This window comes from Callithrix jacchus, chromosome 20 (assembly GCF_049354715.1).
Source record: "Callithrix jacchus isolate 240 chromosome 20, calJac240_pri, whole genome shotgun sequence".
Lineage (NCBI taxonomy): Eukaryota > Metazoa > Chordata > Mammalia > Primates > Cebidae > Callithrix > Callithrix jacchus.
In genome coordinates this window covers 35,366,570-35,388,474 of record NC_133521.1, presented here as the reverse complement: position 1 = coordinate 35,388,474, position 21,905 = coordinate 35,366,570, and the positions used below count along the sequence as shown (strand labels likewise).

Genomic DNA, 21,905 nt, shown 5'->3' with positions numbered 1-21,905 from the left:
AGAAATCCCAGCTATAACTGGAGGAGGGGAACTTGAACTCAATCTGGAGACTGCCCTTTTAACCCTTACACAAAATTGTATCTCTTTAGCCCTTTATAATTTGCAAGGCATCTTTCATTGTTTATTATATCTGACTCACAATTTGTTATGGATGAAACCGTGTCTGTCCCCTCTTCCCAAATATTGGTATATTGAAATCCTAACTCCCAGGAACTCTACTACAACCTTATTTAGAAATGGGGGTTTTGGAGATGTAATTAGTTAAGAGGAGATTATGCTGAAGTAGGGTGGACTCTAATCCAACACTAATGTTCCTATAAAGTGGGGGAATTTTGGAGATAGATGCACTGAGAGAATGCCTTGTGAAGATGAGGCACAGATAGGGGTGAAGTGTCTAAAGCCAAAGAACACCAAACATTGCCAGGATCTAGGAGAGAGGCATAGAACAGATTCTTACAGAACCCTCAGAAGGAATGGACCCTGCAGATACATTGGTCTTGACACTTCCAGCCTCCAGAATGGTGAGACAACACGTTGCCGTTTTGTAAGCCACTTGGCTTGCGGTACTTTGTTAAAACAGCCCTGGCAAACTCATACACAACTGTTTTGGGAAATAAAGTCAGCTATTACTATTTTGTAGGGGAGGAAAATGGGGAAGAGAAAAATGAAGTGCTAAAGACTTGTGCTACCAAACAACTAGAAGCGGAAGGATTAAGAAACCTAGTTTGGGCCTATCATGGTGGCTCACACCTGGAATCCTAGCACTTTGGGAGGCCGAAGTGGGTGGATCACTTAAGGGCAGGAGTTTAAGACCAGCCTGGCCAACATGGTGAAACCCGATGCCTGCTAAAAATACAAAAATTATCTGGGCGTGGTGGTTGGTGCTTGTGATCCCAGTTACTCAGGAGGCTGAGGCAGGATCATTGCCCGAACCTGGGAGGCGGAGGTTGCAGTGAGCTGAGATTGCGCCATTGTACTCCAGCCTGGGTGACAAGAGAGAAACTCAGTCTAAAATACAAAAAAAAAAAACAAAAAAAACAAACAACCCAGTTTGTTGGACCAAGTATTTATTTGCCCCATCTAATCAGAGCTGCTTCTGCACATTATGCCTCATGTCAGCAGAGTGGTTTACAGTGTATAAGAGTTCACATACGGACTCAGCTGATCGCACAATAATCATAAAATCCTAGGCAATAACAGGGAACATGGTAGTATCACCATTTGTAATGGCAGAAACTGATGCTCTGACAGGAGTGTGGATTCCGGAGGTCGAAGTAGTGGTAATATCCCCAGCATGTTTATCTGATGATATGTGACCTTTTATTCATGCATTCTCTGATTTAAATGTATGTCCCAAGATTCATGAATCTTGATCTAAAGCAGTTATCTCTTTTATCCAGCAAATAAAGAATCTGTGATTAACATATCAGTACAGGTATCTTGGAAAATTCTTGAAATTGGTCCGCTGTTGCCTTTCTGCAAATAAGATATATAAAGCAATTTCTCCATCAACCTCAAAGGCAAATGGAACCTTTCCGGTCTCTGGAAACAGATCAGCAGAATCCTGGTCTGTGTCTTTTAAAACAAAGCCAAGAGCAGGGCGAGTTGACTCTGTCCCTGGCACATAAGGAGATCCAGTTTTGTAAAGCATTTTCAGCTGAATGACAGGCGTAAAGGCAAGGGCAAGCATTTTCTTTGTAGCAGGAATATATTCAGAGCTGAGGTCCCAGAGTCCTCACAAGCAGTGCTGAGCTGTGAATAAACCTAATCCTGCAACACGCTGGTCTCTGGTATAGATGAAATTGTCTGCTTAGAACCTTGATGGGAGATGCTGCACCAGGCTGATGAAAATGTGTGCCCTGAGGCCCCAGCAATCTTTTGTGGGGCACATCCTGTGTTCTCCTCCCTTGGCACCTTGCCACAGAGTCCCTGACCTAAAATATCTCAACTCTCTGGGGGAAATGCATTTGCAATGCACTGTAATGATAACAGGTAACGTTGAGCACTTACTCTCTGTCAGTCGTTAAGCTAAGTACCTTTTGTACATTAGGTCATTTAATCCCTCCAAATAGAAATCGAAGGAAGGTAGCATTCTTTCCATTTTTTCACAGGAAATTGCCAATGCACATGTCACTGAGGAAGGCAAGCCCATGGGATCTAAAAGCAGTAATTCCCTACTTGGGGTTGGGATAATGGCAAGAGAGGGGAATGGTTTTGCAGAAGAGTCAACACCAGGGCTGAGTCTTAAAAAGTGACCAGGAATTTTGCAGGAGGACAAGGATGGCTACATTCCCTGACTGAAGGACCGCCCACAAACGCCCTCCAGCCAAAGTTTTGTTATTTGCCCTCCAATTCACCAACAGATCATGACTCTTGTTCCATGGAGGCAATAAGGGAGAGGAATTGGGGTCGAGTCCTCATGGGGGTGGCTCTTCCACCTCCCCAACTGCATCAGTGGAAAGTAGAAACTGTGGTCCCAGAAATCTTACCCATCATTACCTAACTTGGCCATAACAGGTCAAATTAACAGCTGGAATAAAGGCAGGGAGGCGCAGAGACTCAGATTTCTGAAAACCACAGTGGTCCAAAAGGCCAGAGAGATGCATATATTCTAGCAGTTGGCAGGAGTTCCTCCTATCCCATCTCTTCTCCCCTCCATTCAAGGTCAGCCTCCCCATCACTCTGTGCTCAGTCTGATGAACCTTTTTCCTGTCCTTGAATGTACCATCCTCCATCTCTCTCTCCAGCTTCCAGGCCTTTGCCCAGGCTGTGGCACAGGCCTGGTTCTCACCCCTGCCCAGCTCTCTTCCACCAGGCTTTACTTCCTGCTTGTATAATTGTCTGACTGTTCACTTCCATCATCCTGGCTGCCCCTCAACAGAGGCCCAGGTCTTCTCACTTGCAACTGTGTTTGCAAATCCCAGCATGGTACTTGGCATGCAGCATGCAGGCACTCTGTAAGGATTTGTTGAGTGGTATTAGTGGTATGTATTAGTTTTCAGTTGTTGCTATAACACATTGCCTCAAATTAAGGTGAAACAAAAATTTATTTCATTTTTGAGACGGATTCTCTCTCTGTTGCCAGGTTGGAGTGCAGTGGTGCGATCTTGGCTCACTGCAACCTCCGCCTCCCAGGTTCAAGTGATTCTCCTGCCTCAGCCTCCTAAGTAGCTGGAATTACAAGCACACACCACCACGCTTAGCAAATTTATGTATTTTTAGTAGAGACGGGGTTTCACCATGTTGACCAGGATGATCTCAATCTCCTGATCTCATAATCCACCCACCCTGGCCTTCCAAAGTGCTGGGATCACAGGTGTGAGTCACCACGCAGGGCCAACTTATTCTCTCACAGTTCTGCAAGTCAGAAGCCTGAAAATGTCTCCTTAGGGCTAACATCATGGTGTCAGCATGGCTGGTTCCTTCTGGAGGCTCCAGGGGAGAATCTGAATTTCTGTGCCTTTTCTAGCTTCTACATGCTCTTCCTATCCCCAGTATCACATCACCCTTCTTCCCCTGCTTCTGCCGTCACATCTCCTCCTCTGATTCCAACCTTCCTGCCTCTGTCTTACAGAGACTATCGTGATTGTATTGGGTCCATCTGCATGATCCCGGGTCATGTCCTTGTCTCAGGATCTTTCATTTAATCACACCTGCAGGGTCCCTTTTGCCATTTGAGGTAACATGTTCACAGATTCCAGGGATTAGGATATGGACGTCTTTAGGGGGCCATTATTCAGCCTCTCACAGATGGATACACTGAGGCAGTGCCGTGCCTTAATTTCTGTGGTCTGTTGGGCAGCTTGGAGCAGGGCTGGCTGCAAAGACATGGCAGGGCCTAGGGGCATGATGGTGCTGGTAAGTTTGAGCTGTAGAAAAACACATGAGACTAAGGCCAGCTGGGAGAATGTGCATGGAAATCAAATGTGGGTGTGAGGGCAAGTGGGTGGTGATGACACTGTACTGAAAAATCTACACTTCCACTTGAGGGCAAGAGTTCACACAGGAAGGAAAAATGAAGGGTAGGGACCTACAGCAAACACAGCAGTGACTTCTGGAGCCCCATTTTGCTCATCTGAAAACTGGGAGAATGGACCAGGTGGGATGGTTTTCCAAGGCTATGCAGCAGGATATTAATAAGGACCGGCCAGGGAGTCTAAGGCTGTGAATTGAAGAGATTCTAAGGCTGTGCCTCTTTCCCCATCTCCCAAGTTCCCCTGATCCCAGCATTAAATAGCCCTTCAGTCTCTCCCTTTCTTATGTGTAATGTATGTGTATACTAGCATGTCTATCTTAGCATATATATATCTGTATATTGGCTTTATATATAATTTATATACCGTATAATTGACCCACTTAAAGTATATGATTCAATGTTTTTTTTTTTGCATAGAGTTGCGAAATTATCACTATTATTAATTTTAGAACATTTTTGTCTCTCCAAAAAGAAATGCCGTGCCTGTTAGCAGTTCCTCTCCATTTTCTCTCCAAGACCCCCAGACCTAGGCAACCACAAGTTGACTTTCCAGATAGCCCTTGTGGCTCCTCTGTTCCTCCTGGCTGTGTTCTGGGCATTTGTGCTGTTCAACGCCAGGTGGGAGGCTCGTACTGGCTGTTGGCCTGTCCTCCCCGAACCTTCCCTTCCCGAACCTCTGCATTCAGACTTCTGCCCCCATCATTCTACTGGCACTAGTTTCTGAAAGGTCAACAATGAGGCGGGGCCAAACCCTAAGGCTCTTTATGCACTTCCTGGCTTGCCAGCAGCTGCCAACACTAATGACCTGTCAGATGGCCGTGGTGGTCCCTTTACTGCTGCCTGTCTGTGGATGTCTCATCCTCTGCCCAAGGACGAAGGACTCACAGACAAGCAGCAATAACGAGGGGGCTTTAGGGTTCTGGTCTTTCCCACTGTAGCGGAGACGCTAATGTCCATGGCATAGACTCAAGGATTCAAGAGCCAAACTGCCTAGGTCTCATGCTGGCTTTTCCATGCAATGACCGTGTGACTTTGGACAACTTATTCCTCTCTGAATGCCTTCATTCCCTCATTTGTATCACAATTCGAGTAACAATAATCACCACTGGGGGTAATCATGAGGATTTAATGAGTTAATAAATGCAAGGTACTTGGCACATATAAACATGCTATGCTAAGCATTTCCTAATAGAATTATTTTACTCATTTTTTTTTTGTTCAGTGAGTTTATTTATTACCCCTTTCCAAAAACTTCTATGCATCTGACTTTCCTGGGGTTTAAATTTCTATCACATTCAATGGTAAGCATGGACAACAGGCAAGAATAATCTCTCTAGAGCCTCATTTTTGCTGTCTGTAAGATGGGGATAATAATACCTGGATATGCGGTGGCTCATGCCTGTAATCCCAGCACTTTGGGAGGCTGAGGCAGGTGGACCACCTGAGGTCAGTAGTTTGAGACCAACCTAGCCAACATAGTGAAACCCAGTCTCTGCTAAACATACAAAAATCAGCTGGGTATGGTGGCACAGGCCTGTAGGCCCCAGCTACTGAGGAGGCTGAGGCAGGAGACTCGCTTGAACCCAGGAGGCAGAGGTTGCAATGAGATTCAATTGCACTGTAGCCTGGGAGACAGAACAAGACTCCATCTCAAAAAAAAAAAAAAAAAAAAAAAATTAAACATTAATGTAATTTAAAATATTAATCATTTACCATTTTCTTATTTGTGCTATCAATTTATTTTAATTTTGGGTTTTTTACTGGGCTGCTTATATAATTGAAGATCAATAAAAGAAAAATTAAAAGAAAAAAAGAATAATAATACCTGGATACTATTGTGTTGTTGGGAGTTTAGACCAGTTAACCCGTAAAGCACTTAGAACAATGCCTAGTACTTAGTGAATCCTCCAGAAGTGTTAGTACTGTAGCAACAGGAGCAGTAGCAGTATCGGTAGTAATTATCCAGTCTTCTCTCACCTCAATGTGGTTGAGGGTTTGACTTGTCTGTGGACACCTCTACCTGCATGTCCTACTATGACTTTAAAGCAAACTTACATCTAAGCTCATCAGTTTTTTTACACCAATATGTATCCCTGCTAACTAAAACGGCACTCCTGGCTTCCCTGTTCCTGACCTCCCAGGTCGAAGACCCTTGGTTATTTCTGACTCTTGCTTCCCCTTTGTCAAAGGACAATGGGAATTCCTTTGTGATTTCCTTTCTCTCAGTGGCTGAGATGATTTCTTCTCTCCCATCCCACACCCCCACTTTGCTTGGTGGCTAACCTATATTCATGCCTCCAAAACTGCCACAGCCTCCCAGCCAGAGCAGCTGCTACCAGTTCACCCTCCAAACCACTGTGCTCATGACACAACACACACAGCCTGCTTCTGCAAGATGCTTTTTTGTTGTTGTTAACTAGTTTTTGTTTCATAATCATAAACTTCACTCTGCAATCCAGCTAGGCATGGAAAGGAGTAAGAAAAACATGGAACCCAAAGGGAACTGCAGTGAGAGCACAAGGATGATAGGACACGGAGAGCAAATGGGGTGGAGGGTGCTCTCCTGAGCTACGGAAGGAATGGTCTGGTGGTGAAGACAGAACACAAGTCAAACTTACTGGACCTGTCCACAGTCAGCAATGGTGATCTTGCTGGTCTTACCATTCCTGGACCCAAAGCGCTCCATGGCCTCCACAATCCTCAGGCCTTCTTTCACCTTGCCAGAGACCACATGCTGGCCATCCAACCACTCAGTCTGGGCAGTGCAGATGAAAAACTGGGAACCGTTTGTGTTGGGTCCAACATTTGCCATGGACAAGATGCCAGGACCTGTATGCTTCAGGATGAAATTCTCATCATCAAATTTCTTCCCATAGGTGGAGTTGCCACCAGTGCCATAATGACGTGTAAAGTCACCACCCTGACACATACACCCTGGAATAATTCTGTAAAAGCAGGAACCCTTATAACCAAATCCTTTCTCTCCAGCGCTTAGAGAATGGAAGTTTTTTGCTGGCTTTGGAAACTTGTCTGCAAACAGCTCAAAAGAGACGCAGCCCAAGGGCTCACCATCAACAGCACTGTCAACCCCAACACAGAGGGGTTGACCATGGTGCGGGGCGGTATCTGCAAAGTCGGGAGATGCTTTTAAATACTCACCCCACCCTGTGCTCAGTGCCTCAGAAGGAGCTTCTAAGTCTTTCAAGAGGGTCCATGCCAGCTAGTTGCAATCTGCCATAGTGACGGGGACTTCCCACAGTTTCTCCTTAGTCTTTGCCTCTAGTTTGGGATGGGGTATCTGTTTTGCATGCTTGGCCTCATTCATCCTCTCTGTCCCCTTCCCAATCTGGTGCTGGAGTGGAAGTTTCTTCAGAACTGACAGTCACATCCCCACACAGCCTTGGCTCGGGTCATTCCACCCTCTCTGTCCTTGGTGTCCGACCTTAATTTTTTTTTAAATCAAGTTACCCTATTGTCCAGGGACAGATAAAGATCCCTATCAAGCTCAGTATCACATTTTCTTCCTTCGTTTATTCTTTCAGACCAATCTAACTCTGTCCAGGTTTAGTGATGGCTTAGAATGAAAAACACAGACCTAATTAAACTATGTGATTAACATGGAGTTAAAAATGCAGGAGACTCAAAGAGACTGATGACATTTCCATCCAATAAGTGACTACATTTGGGCAATGAACTTCCCTGCAGCCAACGTGAAGGAGACGCACGGTTTCTCCTACCTTCCAACAAAAGGATGATATCATCTCATAGACCAGCTTCGACAGAACTTCGTGCAATGGTGGAATGGTTCTTCTATGGCTGTGCTGTACTGGGTACTTGAAATGTGCTTTGGTGAACTGAGGAACTAAATTTTTAATTTGACCTAATTTAAATTAGCTTAAATTTAAATAGCTATACGTGACCAGTGGTATCGTACTGGAGAGTGTAGCCATTGACTTTTATATAAATAATGTAACATAATAAGAAAATGTCTTTTTTTTTTTTTTTTTTTTTTTTGAGACAGTGTCTTGCTCTGTCACCCGAGCTAGTGGTGCAGTGGTGTGATCTCAGCTCACTGCAAACTCCACCCGCTGGACTCAAGTGATCCTCCTGTCTCAGCCTCCTGAGTAGCTGGGACCACAGGTGTGCTGCCATACCTGGCTAATACTTTGTATTTGTAGTAGGGCTGGGGTCTCACCATGCTGCCCAGGCTGATCTCGAACTCCTAGGCTCAAACAATCTGCCCACCTTGGCCTCCCAAAGTGCTGGGATTATAGGTGTTAGTCACTGTGCCTGGCCCAGATCATGTCTTTAATAAAGGTTTTAAAACCTGTTGAGCTCTCTATGTAGCCCTCTGTGTACTATGAAGTGGCAGATGTGGGAAGGCAATTTTAATCAGAGGCCACAACTATATCTTAGTTCGAATCTTAACAGTGATCATACTTGGGGCCAGGGTGGACCTCAGGGAAAGGAGAAGATGAAGTGCTGTGATGCTTCTTAGACCCCATAGTGTCTAACAGCAATCCCCCAACCCAGATGTCAGCTCAAATCCTCTGCCTGGCAGCAAAGGGGTCCATGATTTGACTTCATTGACCAGATCAACCTTACTTTCTCTCCTCCGCAGCCGGCAAACCTCTGCTTTGTTTAGCTCAGACTTTTCTCTCTGCCCCACCTACACCATATGCATGCTCACTTCTGTGATGTTCATATTGTCCCTCCTGTTTGTAATATCTATTTTTGGTAACTCCAGTATCATTCAAATATTTCCTATCCTTCCCATCCCAAGCAAGCCCCAGCTCATCCATAAAACCAGCTCTCAACATTTGGGCTCTTTTTTTTTTTTTTTCTTGAAACAGAGTCTTGCTCTATTGCCCAGGCTGGAGTGGCACAATCTTGGCACACAGCAACCTCCACCTCTCGGGTTCAAGTGATTCTCCTGCCTCAGCATCTGGAAAAGCTGGGCCTGTAGGCACTGCCACCATGCCTGGCTAATTTTTTGTATTTTTAGTAGAAATGGGGTTTCACCCTGTTGGCCAGGCTGGTCTTAAACTCCTGATCTCAAGCAATCTGCCTGCCTCAGCCTCCCAAAGGGCTGGGATTACAGGCATGAACCATCACGCCTGGCCAACATTCACTCTTAACATTGTTCTCTCTTGTTTTCAAACCCAGTTGCCGTTGAAATTAATACTCTGTGATAATTTAACTAAGTTATTGTCTAATTGCTTCATAGATTTTATTTTTGTCTCAGAAATTAAATTATAAACTCAAGGGCAGGAAACACATTGTCTATGATTTGTAGATTTTACATTCAGGATTATTATGTAGCATACACATAGCAGGTGCTTAGCAATGTTACTGCTGATTCGTTGACAAATGCAAGTATTAACATGTTGTCTATGACGTCTGCAGACTTGACATCCTAAAACAGGATGAGCACACAGCACACAGTAGGCACTCAACAGTGTTATTGCTGCGTGGTGGAAAAATGCAAGTATTTTTAATTTCTTTTCCATCTCTTAAACTGTTTGCTGAGACTAACTTTCTTCCAACCTAATGTACAGCTGCACATTTAGTATTTGGAAGCAAACCCGATGCTGCAGTAGACCCACTTTGCTTTGTGAATTAAATTTACGATAAAGTCAAAGACAGATGGCTCAGAAGGAACTTTAATCGTCTCTGATATTATTAAATCTTCTAGTGTGAGGCTCAGAGAGCCCAGGAAGATTTTCTTTGAATCCCTATGGGCTTTATATTCCGTAGATGAAGTTAGAGAGCTGGCTTGAGAAGCAATTTTGTAGAATCATTTACCAAAGGGGAGGGGAAAAATCATTATAACCCTTCAGAGGTTTGCAAGTAATAAACATGCTATACTCTCCTTAAGCCCAGAAGAGCTGCGTGGGCTTGATAAATAGCCACATTTGGTCCAACTGCGGCTCTAAACAGATGTCTGTAAATATTGCAGAAAGCCGGCAGAACGTTGGTGGGTGTTCTTGAGTGGCTGTGGGTGCTGTTGTTGGCAAACAGGTTACAGCTATCTGTCTCCTTTCTGTGGAAGGCTGTTCTGCAACAGGAACCTTGAATTGCTTTGTCTTGCTACTGAATGTGACTGTCTTTGCCATCATAGCTTCTTCTTCTTTTTTTTTTTGATATGGAGTCTCGCTCTGTTACCCAGCCTGGAGTGCAGTGGCATGATCTTGGCTCACTGCAACCTCTGCCTCCTGGGTTAAAGAGATTATCCTGCCTCAGCCTGCCAAGGAGCTGGGACTATAGGCATGCATCAGCACACCCAGCTATTTTTTTTGTTTGTTTAATGGAGTCTCATTGTGTCACCCAGGCTGGAGTACAGTGGCGTGATCTTGGTTCACTACAACCTCTGCCTCCCGAGTTCAACTGATTCTCCTGCCTCAGCATCCCGAGTAGCTGGGACTACAGGCACAAGCCACCACAACCAGCTAATTTTTGTATTATTAGTGGAGATGGGGTTTCACCCGTCAGGATGGTCTCAAACGCCTGACCTTGTGATCCGCCCACCTTAGCCTCCCAAAATGTTGGGATTACAGGCGTGAGCCACCGTGCCCAGCCCATGGCTTCTTTAAAAGCAGTGGTTCTCAAGTAGAAGTGGTTTTGCCCCCATTCTTGTCCTACCCAGAAGACATGTGACAATGTCTGGGGACATTTTCTATTGCCACCCCTGGCCGTATGGGAGTAGAGGCCAGGGAGGATGCTCACCATTCTACAGTGCACAGGGAAGTCCCTCCCTACCCGACAAAAAAATTTCAGCTCAAAATCTCAGTCATGCCCAGGCTGAGAAACCCTTTTATTTACTTACTTACTTTGAGAAACCTTGTCTTAACATAATCTTTTAAAATTATAGCTTGTTCATTCATTCGTTCATTCACTCATTCAAAAATTGTGAAACACAGAAAAGATGTAACTAGTCATCTTTCTCTGTGTTGATGGATTAATTGATTGTTTCATTCACCTAATAAGTATGTATTGAGCATCTACTCCATGCCAGGCACTGGAATCTGGAAGAATATAATCCAGGTCTTCCTCCATGTAGGGTTTCAATTCTAGTGGAAGGGAGGCGAGAGTCTAAACAAGTTAACAAAGGAAAGAACAAGATCATTTCAACTGGCAGTAAGTCCAATGAAGAGTATCAAATGGGGCAAAGAGAGAGAGAACGGCCTGGGCTGCAGTGGCTTGCAGGATGCTACTTTCAAGAGTGGGATTGGGAAGACTTCTGTGTACAGGCCATATTGAGGCTGAGACCTGAAGTCAAAGACAGATGGCTAACAAGGAACTTTAATCATCTCTGATATTATTAAATCTTCTAGTTTGAGGGTCAGAGAGCCCAAGAAAATTTTCTTTGAATCCCCAGCTGGCTTCAGAAGCAATTTTGTAGAATCATTTACAAAGAGGAGGGGAAAAATCATTATAGTCCTTCAGAGGTTTGCAAGTAGTAAAACCTCTGGGAAGAAGAGTGTTCCAAAACTGGGAAGAGGAGTGTTCAAAACAGAAGCAGCAACACGTTCAAAGACAGGGAAGGCCTGAGTGGGCTCAAGGACCAGAAACGTACATGCTACTGAAGCTTGTGTGGAGGAGGTGAGGTTGGAGGAGGAGGTGAGGGTAATGGACGGGCAGGAGTCAGACAGGTCCTGAGAGACCACAACGAGGAATTCAGACTGCATTTCAGGTAGAGCAGGAAGCTGTGGGAAGATTTTGAGCAAGGTGGGCATGATCTGGTTTAGGTATTTCTTGAGTCCACCCAGCTTAGATGACAGCACTAAGCATAGATAGGGAAGGAAGTATGTTCAAGGTAAAGTCCCAGACTTGCTTGCATATGATCCATGACTCAGTCAAGCAAGCTGCCAGTCTGAGATTTCTCATCTCTCATTAGTGCTGGTCCTGAGTACCTTTGCTCTGCATCCTTAGTGAACTCAGTTTTTGCGCCAGTGCTGACAACCCCAGCATGCAGGAAGCTCCATTTCCCCCAGCACTGTGGGTTGGAGATGAGTCTTGCTGCCTCACATGCACCATCTGTGCCTGGTCAGACCCTCCTTAATGCTAGCTGAGCTTCCCCATTGTGAGGCTTCCTGCTCTATAGTTAGCGTGCCTTTCCTATTCCTTAGCTGGATTGAGATCTTCCTTGAATATCAGACTTCTGTAGTTGGCTAGTTGCCCAGGAGCCTAGCTGGCAATTTCAGCTTCTGTCCTGATGGATAACACCTTTGGGACCAGGATGTGGCACCTCCTGACTCTGACCCTATAGCAGCCCCCATGCCGCTTAGAGTAAAACCCGAATTTCCATCCAGCCCTTGCTGACCCACTCAGACTCTCCTTGTACCATTTCCTCCTTGACTCACAATAATCCACCTTTGGCATTCGCCAGGATCTTTTGTTCCTTGCCCCTTTGTTTTTGGGGGTCTCTCCCTGCGTCGAATTCTCTCCCTTTAGTTTCTTGCCTCCTTCATGTTCCAGCTCAAATGACACCTACTCAGAGAAACCTTCCTTCTTTAAAGTTTCTCTACAGCATGCATTCTCAATAAGCCTGATATCATCCCTGAGGGGTGAACACTGGCTCTTGGAAGATAAAAAAAATTGCTCTTCTAATATAGAAAATACGGATGTACATACAGGACATCAAAACATACACATACATGTACATATACACATGCATATATGGTAGTAAAACTTCATAGGTTTATTGATAAGGCAAAATAATATCTAAAAAATCTCTTCAGAGGAGCAACAATGAAAAAGAGGTTAAGCAACATTGCTGTGGAACCTAAATCTCCCCCCTCCACTCACCAACTTACATCCTAATTTATCTCCTTCCAGTAATTTATTACAACAGGCAAGTACCTTGCTTGTTATTATTTCAGTATTTCTGTCTTCTCCTACTCCCCTGAATGTAAACTCCACGAAGTCTTGGGATCTTGGCCATTTGTTCACCACTGTATCTCCAGCATTTGCCCAGTACTGGGCACACAGTAGTTATTTACAAGTATTTGGTGATTCAATTACCATTGCAACCAAGGGGTGACTTCAAATACTAGAACAGGAACCCACTGGGCCAAGTGGACCCCTCTTGTATTTCAAGTCTCACTCAAATGCTACCAGATTTGTTGGGTCCTTTTGGGCACTGAGTTCAAGTACGAGTCACCTTTTCTGCCCCATGGACAAGTTTATCTCTTAGCTTTTTTCTTGATGATTCTGTTTTCCCTCCTTCCTGACCATTGAGAGATGAGTAATGAGGTAGCCCAGCCCTTTTCCTGTTCCAGTGAGATTTGATAGTGAGGGAATACCACAGGGGTGTCTGACTCATTGAAAACGTTTAAAGAAAAGTACAGCAATAAGCTGGCTATATTGGCAGTGACACAGCAGAAGGCATGCACGACTATCTGATTTGATTTAGCACTAAATTGAATCACGGCCAGCATCTGCAATAGAAAAAAGACTCGAAGGAAGTAAACCAAAACGTTAACAATGTTATCCTTCTCTGGAATGTGGCCTTGCAGTTTATTTTCTCCTTGTTTTTGGTTAATGTAGGAATTTCTGTAATGAGGATGTATTTATTTTCTCACAAGAAACAAGGTTTCTGGTGGCTAGAGGTTTTAAGCCCATATATGACACTGCAGTATTAGAGAGATATAGGCACATTCCTGGTCCATTGATCTAGGACCAGTTGTATTTAAATATACAGTGACCCCCCAGTGAGCCTTTCTAGTGGTATTTTTGTGCTTAGAGAAGTCATTGCGTTTGGGCCAATGTAATCTTTCAGGCAAACAGCCACTTTCAGGAGAACAGCCATTTTGCCAGAAGCACATCCACTAAAACTTCAGTACTTATTATATAGAGAGAGAGTTTCACACTTGTTGTCCAGGCTGGAGTGCAGTGGCACCATCTCAGCTCACCACAACCTCTATCTCCTGGGTTCAAGCAATTCTGTCTCAACCTCCCGAGTAAGCTGGGATTACAGGCATGCACCACCATGCCCAGCTAATTTTGTATTTTTAATACAGACAGGGTTTCTCCATGTTGGTCAGGCTGGTCTTCAACTCCCAACCTCAGGTGATCTGCCCACCTCGGCCTCCCAAAGTGCTGGGATTACAGGTGTGAGCCACTGTGCCCAGCCCTTGTTATATTTTTTAAAGGTTTTGTGACTCCCAACCTGAGGTGATCCACCAGCCTCAGCCTCCCAAAGTGCTCGGATTACAGTCATGAGCCACCGTGTCTGGCCCTTGTTATATTTTTAAAAGTTATTTCTGACTTGCAAAAGTACAATAAGGTAGTTGTACTATAAGGCACTTCCCTCACACAAAATGCAAAACAAACAAACAAAAAATCCAGCATATTTAAAAATAGTTCTCAGGGGCTTCATGTCTCCTTGAAGCCAAGGTTACAAAATCTTGACTTAGGTTGCTTAGTGAAAGGCCTCTTAAAATCCATCTCTTCATTTCTTCTATAAGCACCTGCCATTAACTGACTTCCTAAAGGCCCAAACCTTGCCCTTACTTGAATTTTCTAGACCCTGAGTCCTCCTACCAAGGGACATATGAACCAATACAACCAGTTCATGCTTCAGTATCCTTCAAGGCTACAGTAGGGCTTCTTGATGTTCTTGTGATCAAGGAGTGCTTTCAAATCCTTTAACTTTTGGAAGATCAACTAACAAGACTCAATCCAACCTAAGACCCAACAATTCAGCAGTAATTCTAAAGTCCATCGTGACAGCTAATATCTCCCTGGGGCTCAGAGCATCCAGCTGAGCACACAAATCATTTTAGCACAGGGCCACTGTCTGCTCTGACAGTGATCTCTTATTTACTCACAAGGTGACAATATATATGATGCCGCAACAATGTACACATGGTCATGTGACCACACCGAATTGTAGACATCCATCAAAATTTGGTGGCCTGATCTGAAAAGGGTTCACAGCACAAATTGGTGTGATACGGCACGTGGTTTGCAAATCACCAAAGAACTGAAAGTATTTCTTACATCCACAGTGTGCTCTATGGTGCAGTGACTTTCAGGACCCTCATTTAAAAGAAATCCATCTGGGAAAAAAACCATTTAGTAGAAGACTGTATTTGGCTGCCCAAACCTTCCTGAGTTAGAAAGAGGCGTTTGTTTGCAGAGGAAAAGCACCATACTTACCTCCTCCAGAGCCCACAAGGAGTCCACCACGGGCTTTATCTTCTTCTGGTTGTAGAGCCCTATGAGTTTTTCCACGACTCCTCGAATGAGGCCCGCCCGGCCTTGTTTGAAGAGCAGATTTAAAAGGGAAAACCCAGCGATGACTTTGTTCTCCTCATACAGCTTGATGGGGTTCACTTTCTCCACCTGCCACCACTGCAAAGAGAGGTGGTGTCAGGTTACAGGAACTCAATACCAGGGTTAAGGCTGCCTTTGCAGCTTAACTTTGCAGCTAAAGTTATCAGCTACTACATGGGGAGCATGGGGCTGCAGCTAAGCAGACTCCAGCTGGCCAAGGAGTTGCTTTTGGTGGTGTTTTTTTGTTTGTTTGTTTTTTGTTTTTGAGACAGAGTCTCGCTCTGTTGCCCAGGCTGAAGTGCCGTGGGGATAGCTTGGCTCACTGCAATCTCTGTCTCCCAGGATCAAGCGATTCTCTTCCTGAGCCTCCCAAGTAGCTGGGATTCCAGGTGCCCACCACCACGCCTCGCTAATTTTTGTATTTTTAATAGAGACAGTTTCACCATCTTGGCCAGGCTGGTCTTGAACTCCTGACCTCGTGATTCACCCGCCTCGGCTGGGGGTGTATTTTTTTTTAAAGCATCTATTTTGCTAGGCACTGTTGCAAGTGCATGGGAAGCAATGCAAGGTGATGCGTATGAGACACTCAGATCTAAGTGGGAGAGAGAGAGCAAAACTAACTGCAAGGCCACACATAGTTGAAACATTAAGTACATGGTCAGGATCATCAGCTCCGGAGTTGAATCGTGGCTCTACAATGTACTCTGTTGTTATGTGTAAAGCACTTGGCTCAGTGAAACGTGGTGGTGACAATGGAGTTGGTGAAGAAAGGATGGCAGAGAGGTTTACATAGTGTGGTAGGGGACACGATGGAGGTGGCCACTCTGACTGCAGGAGCAGCTTTCCTGGGTGAGTGATTTTAAGTGTGAATCTGGGGAGGTGGGTAGGGATCCCTCGGATAAAGAAGAGGGAGGAGGGGTGATTTGGGGGGATTTAGGAAGAAGGGACAGCGTGAAGAAGCAATGAAGCCAAAGTGTTGGGACTGAATCAGTGGTTCTAAACTGGGGGTACATTTGATAGTGTTGGGGGATTTTTGTTTGTTTGTGATGAATGAAGAGGGAGGAGGTGCTACTGGCATCTAGAGGGTGGAAGCCAGGGAGGCTGCTAAACATCCCACAATGCTCAGAACAAAGAATACTCACAGCAAAGAATAATCCACAACAAAGAATTACCCAGCCCCAAATATCCACAGCACTAAAGCCGAGGCACCCTAGACTAAAGTTCTGGGTGGAATACCTACAAACTGTGAAATGCGGCCGTCTCTTTTCCAGTCTCTCATCTTCCCCCTTCAGATATCAAAATAAGTTAATAATCCACTAGAAACTTAGAGAAATGGGTATCCATCTGCTTTGTTGTGATTTCATTGCTTTTCCTTTGATGCTGGCTGTAGGTTAGAAACCCAAACGCCCAGTTTCTGGGGGATTCTAGGAGGTAAGATGTTTAATATCATCTCAATATAGGATACAAAGAAGAATGTGATGGGTGCTTAGAAACACTGATAGTATTTATGCCATCAATGTGCTTGTTTATATCCTGTCTCTTCCCAAAAAGAATTAAGGAGACTCACTAAAGTGAAAATTTTTGATTTTTTTAAATTGGGAAACTCATGTCATTAGGAGAATAAATGTGGAAAAGACAGGTTGAAATCAGTGATGCGGTTCTTATGCAAAATTCTATAGAAAAGCACATTCACAGAGGACCTGGGGGCCAAGAGAGCCATGCATTTGACCGTGGGCTTCTTGGCTTCAAATTTCGATGGTCTTACCTGGCAAGGGTTCGTGGCACACATTGGTGTGGTAAGGCCGGTGGTTTGAAAACCACCAAAGAATTTAAAATATTCCTTACATCCAAAATACTATTCTATGGGACAATGAATTTAAACCCCTTGTTTAAAACAAACCAACTTGGGGCCGAGCGCGGTGGCTCACACCTGTAATCCCAGCACTTTGGGAGGCCGAGGCGGGTAGATCACGAGGTCAGGAGATCGAGACCATCCCAGCCAACATGGTGAAAACCCGTCTCTACTAACTAAACACAAAAAATTAGCCGGATATGGTGGTGCATGCCTGTAGTCCCAGCTATGCGGAAGGTGGAGGCAGGGGAATCACTTGAACCTGGGAGACAGAGACCGTAGGGAGCCAAGATCTTGCCACTGCCTTTCAACAGGGGTGACAGAGTGATATTCCCTCCCAAAAAACAAAAACAAAACCAACTTGGGAAGTACCGCAAATACAGAAAAACAATAACTTGATTCACAGTGTATCTGCAATGCCTTAGTGAATGTTTGTGGAATGAATGCCTGCTGCAAACGTACAATCGCTGCGCAGTTGTGGTTGAGAGGATTATAGAGCTCAATGCCTAGTTTTGAATCCCAGCTTTGTCACTTACTAGCTGTGTGATTTTAGGCAAATCACTTAACCTCTCCGCGCTCAGTTTCCTTACTGTTCCTCATGGGGTGGTTGTGAGGAGTAAGTGTGTTAATGCATATGAAGTACTTAGCACAGTGTCTGTGATGTACGAGGTGCTCTATAAACATATACATTATTAGCATCTTAATTTGAACAGGATGTTTTCGGTTTAGTGAATAAGAGCTGCAAATTTGGAGTCAGATTGCTCTGTAAATGTTAACTTCCTCTATTAGTATCAACATCGTGATGGTGTGAAAGAAAATGGCATGTTTGACAAACAGTGAGGCACAAGCTCGGCAGCAGTTTGAAGATGCAACATCATTAAGATAGCTCAGCAGGAGATTTCTATATCATTCCAATCAGCCTTTCATTTCGAAGCCTCTCCTGAATACATTGAAAAAAATTTTTCTAGAACTTTTCAGAGAAAAATTCCACCTCTCGGTATGTCCTCTTTTCATTTCTCTTCCAAATGACCCTTAGTGTTTGAGCAGGTCTCCAAAAGAAAACATTCTCAGCCAGGCACAGTGGCTCGCGCCTGTAATCCCAGCACTTTGGGAGGCTGTGGCAGGTGGATCACAAGGTCAGGAGTTCAAGACCAGCCTGACCAATATGGTGAAACCCCATCTCTACTAAATACAAAAATTAACTGGGCGTGGTGGCATGCACCTGTAATCCCAGCTACTCAGGAGGCTGAGGCTGAAGAATCACTTGAACCCGGGAGGCGGAGTTGCCGTAAGCTGAGATTGTGCCACTGCACTCCAGCCTGGGCGACAGAGCAAGACTCCGTCTCACCAAAAAAAAGAAAAAAAAATTCTCATTCTGGACCTCCAGCTACAAAGCATTCTGGTAATGGGAATTCCTGCTTTGGGCAGAGGAATCTCCATCTCCGTCCTGGCTGTGCTTTTACGAATGCCTTCATTGAGCATGGGCACGCTGCAATTATTTCATTAACACTGTGTATTGGAATTGTGCATTTAGGGGAGAAAGGGAAAACACTTCTTACAGTTGTATGCAATTTGGGACCAGTGTGGTTACCCACAGCAGTCTGTCAGCATCATGTTAATTACAGCCACAGCAACATAGCAGCTGTGTATGGCACAAAGCCTGTCTTCAGGGGATACACTCCAGACAGCATCCTTCATTAGACTCCATTCTTGCTCCTTCTGTAGTCAGGATGATCTTTGACCCATATTTTAAAGCCCAAATGCAAAGAGAGGACCTTTGATTCAAACCTGACAAGTGCAGGAAGTATTATCTATTCCAGAATGTTTGGGGTTGAAGTTTCTAGCAGCTGATGTTGGCACTTGGAGGGCATATGAATACTCCATAGTGCCATACTTAGAACGAAATCCAAACTCCTTGCCATAGTTTTCCCTGGCCACCTTGTTTTAATTGTCTGCACCCATCCTGGTATTTTCTATTTTAGCACTCTGTTTTTATCCCCTTCAAAGGTTTAATAGACATTTATAATCATGATATTAACATATGATCTTATTTTGGATTTGTTTCCCTCATTAGTATGTAAGAACCAAAAAAGGCCCAAAGTGTACTATCTTATTTACTGTGATAGCCCAGTGCTTGGCACAATACCACATATACCAGGTGCTCAAAAAATGTTTTTCGAGTGGGCGGATCAATCGATGCTACACTGGCAATTAGAAGCCCAAAAGTAGAGGGGGCAAAAACAAACATTTGTGAAAAGCAGCTGTTGGGGTAGGGCAAAAGTAAAAGTTCCTACCGTTAACCCAGCAATCCCATTACTGGGTATATAGCCAAAAGAAAGTAAATCGTTCTATCAGAAAGACACATGCACTTGTATGTTTAATGCCATTCTATTTACAGTAGCAAACACATGGAATCAACCTAGGTGCCCATCAATGGTGGACTGAATAAATAAAATTTGAGACATATACACCATGGAATAATACTATGCAGCCATAAAAAAGAATGGAATCTACTTTGCAGCAGCCTGGATTCAGCCGGAGCCCATCTTCCTAAGCAAATTAATGCAGAAACATAAAAGCAAATACTGCATGTTCTCACTTCTAAGTGAGAGCTAAACACGGGGTATTTATGGACATAAAGATGGCAACAGTTAACACTGGGGACCACTAAAGGGGGCTAGGAGGGGGACAAGGGTTGAAATACCGACTATTGGGTACTGTGCTCACTATCTGAATGACAGGATCATTTGTATCTTAGACCTCAGTGTCATACAATATACTCAGGCAAAAAAACCTGCATATGTACCTCCTGAATCTAAAAAGTTGAAATTATTAAAAAAAATAAAGGCCCTGGAACGTGCAAAAAAAAAAAAAAAAGAATGATAAAGAATGTGGGCTGGTGTTGGGGTGCTGGTAGTTCATTTCAAGGAAGAATAGGAATTTGGGCTGGGGAAGAAGGGGTGTTGAAATTATATTTTAAAAATTAAGTTTGGTCAGGTGCAATGGTTTGCGCCTATAATTCCAGCACTTTGGCAGGACAAGGCAAGCAGATTCCTTGAGCCCAGGAATTTGAGACCAGCTTGGGTGACGTGGTGAAACCTTGTCTCTACATGCATACATACATAAGTTGGGTGTAGTGGCATGCACCTGTAATCCCAGCTACTTGGGAGGCTGAAGCAGGAGGGTTGCTTGAGCACAGGAGGAGGAGGTTGCAGTGAGCCAAGATCATGCCACTGCATTGCAACCTGGGTGACAGAGCTAGACCTTGTCTCAAAAAAGTTTAAGCCCACATTAGTATAATTCTAGCAAGTACAGCTCCAGATAGGAATATAGATTGGAGTCAGTTTATAGTGAGATGAACGCCTAGGGATGTTGCCTCGCTTTGGCTAAAAAACTAACCACCATGGCTGGGCACGGTGGCTCAAGCCTGTATCCCAGCACTTTGGGAGGCCAAGGCGGGTGGATCACGAGGTCAACAGATCGAGACCATCCTGGTCAACATGGTGAAACCCCGTCTCTACTAAAAATACAAAAAATTAGCTGGGCACCGTGGCGCATGCCTGTAATCCCAGGAGGCTGAGGCAGGAGAATTGCCTGAACCCAGGAGGCCGAGGTTGCAGTGAGCCGAGATCGCGCCATTGCACTCCAGCCTGGGTAACAAGAGCGAAACTCCGTCTCAAAAAAATAAAAAATAAAAAATAACTACCATATTCAAAGCATGATCACCCAAGGTGGTGGTTCATGAACTTGTCCGAGTAATGATGAAAATGAAAGACAAGATTAGATGAATGCCTTATGATGGAAGAGCTCACAACTTGAGAATCAACATGCCACTGCAATCCATCAGATGTGTTTGGATACTTACTGATTTTGCAAAGCTGAAAAAGCTCTTGGTCTCTCCAGTTACCATGTTAGATGAGCCTGCAAATGCAAGATTCCCACATCAAGCAACTGTTAATGAAAACTGACATCTTGTTATGCATGAAAAAAAATGGCAATTGTTTGGTCCAGAACTGGCAAAATCTTGAAAGCAAATTTAATTAAGCCTTGGCAAAGTGAGGGGGATAAGAATGAGTCATCAGGTTGACTATTTTAGCTGGATGTCTCTGATCCAAGAGAAATTGACATTTCTCATGGTGACTGTTTCATTACTTTGAAAAATTGGGGATGTAGCAAAAACGCGATATAGGTCAACATTTGAACAAAATGATGAGTTGCTGAAATGTCTTTTTGGGTCTGTTCTTTGAGACTGAGAAGGGAATTCCTTAGTGAACCTACTTTGTGATTCTGAATTGGATTCCCCAGCAAGTGAGGGGCTTGGGGCTCTGACCTGGGCTGGGTACTTAACTGGTGGGAGAGGTAGAACAGAGTTAAAACACAGATGGATTGGAAAAAAACGGGCATAGAAGCTCACAGGTGAGAATGAAAAGAGGTCCAGGGACCTAAAGAAATGGTGAGACCCATGTGTCAGCTCCAAAGAGGTCTGAGACAAGTGTCACAAGAAACTGAGCTTTGCCAGTTAGGCAAGCAATATTCAGAGGGCAGATGGGAGGTGGAATTAGGAAAGATTCTCATAAGGAGAGAAGAGACCCTTTACAGGGTTTGGGGGCAAGGGAGGGGGAATGAGAGAGCTCTTAACAGTATGGGGAATATTCAAATATCATACAGGTGCTTTTTCAGTGACTTTCCTGCGTTGTCTCTAAAGATCTGGGAATAAGTTCTTCTCAAAGAGGAGTTATTTAATAAAATAATCATGTGTATTTTAAACTAACTATTTAGTCTGGGTAAACTAGTAGC

The 21,905-nt window shown here is 44.3% G+C and overlaps 1 protein-coding gene across 1 annotated transcript in view; it reads right to left on the bottom strand.

Annotated features, from left to right (window-relative positions):
- Positions 1-21,905, bottom strand: part of VAT1L (vesicle amine transport 1 like) — a 172,470-nt gene that overhangs the window by 69,070 nt on the left and 81,495 nt on the right. Inside the window, exons 6-7 of the mRNA XM_002761186.6 lie at positions 20,974-21,029; positions 15,140-15,334 (exon numbers count right to left, since the gene is read on the bottom strand). Coding sequence (XP_002761232.4) covers positions 15,140-15,334; positions 20,974-21,029 — 251 coding nt within the window. The remainder of the gene's footprint in view (positions 1-15,139; positions 15,335-20,973; positions 21,030-21,905) is intronic.